Below are 4,103 nucleotides of genomic sequence, written 5' to 3'. Positions count from 1 at the left end.
CAGTACCCACTGCAGGCTGTGCCTGGCAATACCACAGACAAGACCAGGGCCCCGAGAAGGCAGGAAACGGACCAGTGGACAGACTGGCACCAGAGGCAGCAGCACAGGGCGTGAAGACAGGCTGGTAAGCCAGCCCAGAGGGCAATCAGGCACCCGGGCCCCGGGCCCCCAGGAGTGTGCCGGCAGCACAAGCACCTACTGTCCGCACCTGTTCCACCTTCACCAGCGGCAGTTCCAGGGGTCCGTCTCCCAGGGGCTGGGGACTGGACCCGGCAGGAGGGGCCGGCTCCAGGGCGCCCTCCTCCCCGATGACCCGCTCAAGGACGATGCCCGAGTCCTGCATGGCCTGGTGCAGCAGGTTCTCCTGGCTGCTGCCCTCGCCGCAGCAGGGGAGCTCATCAGGCCCCGGGGGCTGTAGGGGAGGCGGAGGGAGGGAAGGAGGCTGGCCAGGCAGCCCAGCATACACACCCACCCTCCCCTAGCCCACAGAGTGGCCTGTGCTGGGCCAGGGGTGCTGGGGCCTCTGTGCAAACCCACAGAGCCCTGTGTCGTGCTGCCACCTGCCCCTGCTCTCCTTGGGTGAAGCCACCCCTCACCTACACCCACCTCAGCCCCAGCCTACCACCCTCACCCTTCCCTGCCCTCTGGTACCCAGCCACAGACAAGCTCGCCCTGCCGCCTGCCTCCATGTCCCCTCCAGGAGTCTGGCCCAGGTCTGAGACTGTGCATGGCGTGGGCAGAGGACAGAGCAGCCCCCAAGCCTCGGCCTGCCCTCACCTCCGGGGCCAGGGCCTTCACGCCCAGGGGCAGCTCCTGCATCTGAACATGGACTTCGTGGATGACGGTGCCCTTGGCATCTGTCACCAAGTGGATCACAGGAGACGTCCCCACGGGCTCGCCTGGCACCGATGATGCCGTCGTCCCCACGGAGGAGGCGCTGGCCCCTTTGAGGCAGAGTTGAGTGAGTGCCCACATCACCCCACACACTGAGGAGCCAGCCAGCCATCAGGTTGGCCCCCAGGAGTCCCGGCTCCAGCGCTGACCTGCAGGCACGTCCTCTTTGCCGACGATCACGTCTTTGCTCATGCTGAAGCGGATTTTCTCCGTGCACGGGGTGAGAGACTTGAGGTGCCGAGTCAGCGCGCCCGACTCCCGGAAGCTCTTCCCGCACTTGGCGCACTTATACGGGCGCTCGTCTGCGGAGGGGACAGGTCAGCCCAGGGATGCTGGCCAGCAACACGGCCCGAGGTAGGACGCAGGGCAGGGTGCTGGGAGGCTCACCCACCCGTGTGCCGCCGGTGGTGCCGGATGAGCGAGCCCTTGGTCCGGAAGGAGGCTCCGCAGAGCTTGCACTCGTGGTCCTTGCGGCTGCTGTGGGTGACCATGTGGGCCTTGAGGATGCTGCCCTGTGGGGGATGGGCGGTGAGGCCGGGCACCCCGGGCAGGGGCAGAGGCAGGCACGGCAGGGCCGGCAGGGGCTCACCGTCTTGAAGGTCTTGTGGCACAGCGCGCACACATAGCGGCCGTCCTGGTTCACCAGCAGCTTGACCTGGGCCTGCGTGCCCTGGCGGCCAGGGCTACTGGGGGCCTCTGCCATCTCGCTGTCCCCAGGCTCTGCCTCAGCGGCCACAATGACCTCCTTGATGTGCCCACCACCTGAGGAGAGGTGGGTCAGGCTAAGCCTCGGGGCCAGCTTCGCAGGGCCGCTGAGGGCTGTGGAGCTGTCCAGAGCAGCCTGAACCTGCAAGGGTGGGGGCCCCAGGGCCCCCGGATCATGTCCCATGGGGAGACACGCCATGAGCCCGGATGCCCATCCCTGAAGCCAAGAGGACAGATGGGTCCCTAGCAACAGGAGGGCTGGGCATAGAGACCGCCAGTGAGCCAGCGTGAAGAGGCAGGTCTCAGGGTAGCCGCGGGTTGGGCTGCTGGCAGGCCGGGGCGCCTGGCCAGGGAGCATGAACGCTCTCTAGACACCTGGCAGCCGGGGCAGCAAGGCTGCGCTGTGGAGGAAAGTGGGGCTGCAAACGCGCCTCACGCTTTCTGCTCCCAAACTGCCAGGCCGCTTCCTGGGAGCCACGGCTTCTTGTTTTGACCAGCCATTCTCTCGAGACGGAATCAAAGCGCCATGACTCAGAGACAATTATGAGCTCCTCCAGCCTGAGGCCTGGCTGGTACTCAACAGCCCCGAAGTGATCTCCAGGACAGAGATCTCTGGTGGGGAGGTCTGCAGGACGTGAGTCCAGACAGGAAACACGTTTGTTTCCAACCTGGAGGGGGACCCAACAGCCCGCAGTCCCGGCCAGCACAGGCCTGTGCTCTTCGTCTACACTGCGGGCCTGCCCTCAGCCCACCGAGTCAGCTGACTGGCCCAGGGCAGGCTCAGGGCACCCAGGTGCCTGCAGAGGGGAACCCCCGAGGGTATGAGACGGGCAGGGATGCTGGGAGAGACACCCCCAGGCATGTGGAGAGCTGCCAGGCTGAGCCAAGGGCTTGAAGTTGCTACAGCTGGGGGAGGCTGCAGGTGCCAAGGCCCAGGAACTCGTTTCCCGAATGACCTCACCCGCCCCAGAAATCAAGCACCACGCCAGGCTCAGCGCCCAGCACCACCTCCCGCAGGGCGACATTCCTCCCGAGTGGCCCATGGTGAGTGCCTCTGCCACAGGAATGCAGGGAGGGGTGGCACGGAGCCGGGACTGCAGCCCGCTCAGAGGCTGGCCCTGCTGCAGCTCCTCCGCCCACTCGTCCTGCCCGGCTGCTCCCGGGGCTTCCCAGGGCCAGGTTCTGCCTGTTGTCCAGCTACCCACTCACCCACCAGCCTCGGCCCCTGCCCGACAGGTACCACAGGTAACAGCCATCCCCTCCCTGACTCCTCACTGTATCAGGCGCACCCCAGCTCCCTGGCATCTGCGCACCCAGCCACTCACTCCCACTCGGGAACAGGCCCCGGGCTGCCCTCTGACTGTCCCGACTAATGACGGCCTGACCCGATCCAGATCTCTCCACACCTGCGTGCGTCAGCCAGGCACTAGAACTTAAAAAGGGCCATCAAAGAGGCTTGGCTTTGTAAGCTCATAAAAGTCCATGAGAGTCGGGGCGGGGAGCACCGCACCCCACCACCAACAAAGCCGCACCCACGCCACAGCAAGCCCCCAGCACGCCAGCTCGGGAGGTGAAGGCCACCGCCGGGCAGGTCAAGCCCCAGCTGCAGGCAGGAGAGCCCCACCCATCCAGCACAGCCCCCAGAGCCAAATGCTGAGTGGGCAGGCCATGCAGTGGGCCCCAGAGGTGCTACCTGGGGGCCGGACAGCAGGGACCAAGTTGGTGGCAGGGGAGTGGGGAAGATTCCAGAAGGACCAGGGCAGAGGCCTGGGACAGCAGGCAGGAGAGCTGCCAGTTCGCAACCAGGTAAGAGACCCTTCGATACCTAGTACTCAGGGCTGTCCGGGCCACTGCGGGTGCCGTTCCCAGAGGGCCTGGAGCCCAACGCGCCCTCCTCCTGCAGGCCTTGCCCTCAGCAAGGCTCACGCGAGCCCCACCATGGCCAGGTCTCACTCTCAGGGGGAGGAAGGCGCAGGCGCAGAGGACCCCACCCGCACACACCGGCCACAAGGTCAGCAGCCAGGCTCGCCGGCTTACCAACAAGGTCAGGCGTGTGGCCCACGTCTGTGGCCAGGGAGGCGGCCTCCACCACAATGTGGGCCACGGTGAGGGGCTCTTCTGGGCCTGTCGCCGCCGGCACCACCTGCCAAGGGAGCATGGGAAAGGCATGAAGGGGATGCATCTACGGGCTCCAGAACACCCAGAGACCCTGTTCCCAGCGAAGCCAGGGAGGCGTGGGCCGAGGGAGTAGAGGCCTGGCCCTGCCAGCCATCTCTAGTCCCCCAGCCACCGCGGGCCAGCTCGGCACACTGAGCACCCTGGGAGGTGGCCAGCAGGCAGAGTGAAGGCGTTGCACCCCCCTCCCAAGCCCAGCACTCAGAGGAAAGGACATGCCCAGAAGCAAGCAAGTGGAGTCCAGGGTGAGAGAGATGGCCAGGCTCCTGTGGCACCTGGGCCACTCTTCACTAGTGGCTGGTGGCCGCTGACTTCTCTCTGGGCCTCTT

At 66.2% G+C, this 4,103-nt stretch overlaps 1 protein-coding gene across 4 annotated transcripts in view; it reads right to left on the bottom strand.

Moving 5' to 3' along the window:
* Positions 1-4,103, bottom strand: part of E4F1 (E4F transcription factor 1) — a 9,776-nt gene that overhangs the window by 1,774 nt on the left and 3,899 nt on the right. For all 4 annotated transcript variants that reach the window (XM_006146406.3, XM_027770989.1, XM_006146404.3 and 1 more), the window contains 6 exons: positions 3,637-3,742; positions 1,484-1,656; positions 1,286-1,406; positions 1,044-1,196; positions 778-944; positions 209-412 (listed from right to left, as the gene is read on the bottom strand). In XM_006146406.3, coding sequence (XP_006146468.1) covers positions 209-412; positions 778-944; positions 1,044-1,196; positions 1,286-1,406; positions 1,484-1,656; positions 3,637-3,742 — 924 coding nt within the window. The remainder of the gene's footprint in view (positions 1-208; positions 413-777; positions 945-1,043; positions 1,197-1,285; positions 1,407-1,483; positions 1,657-3,636; positions 3,743-4,103) is intronic.

The sequence above is a fragment of the Tupaia chinensis genome, unplaced genomic scaffold, assembly GCF_000334495.1.
Source record: "Tupaia chinensis unplaced genomic scaffold, TupChi_1.0 Scaffold000178_1, whole genome shotgun sequence".
NCBI lineage: Eukaryota > Metazoa > Chordata > Mammalia > Scandentia > Tupaiidae > Tupaia > Tupaia belangeri.
The sequence above is the reverse complement of the archived record's forward strand: the minus strand, read 5'-3'. Positions and strand labels throughout refer to the sequence as shown.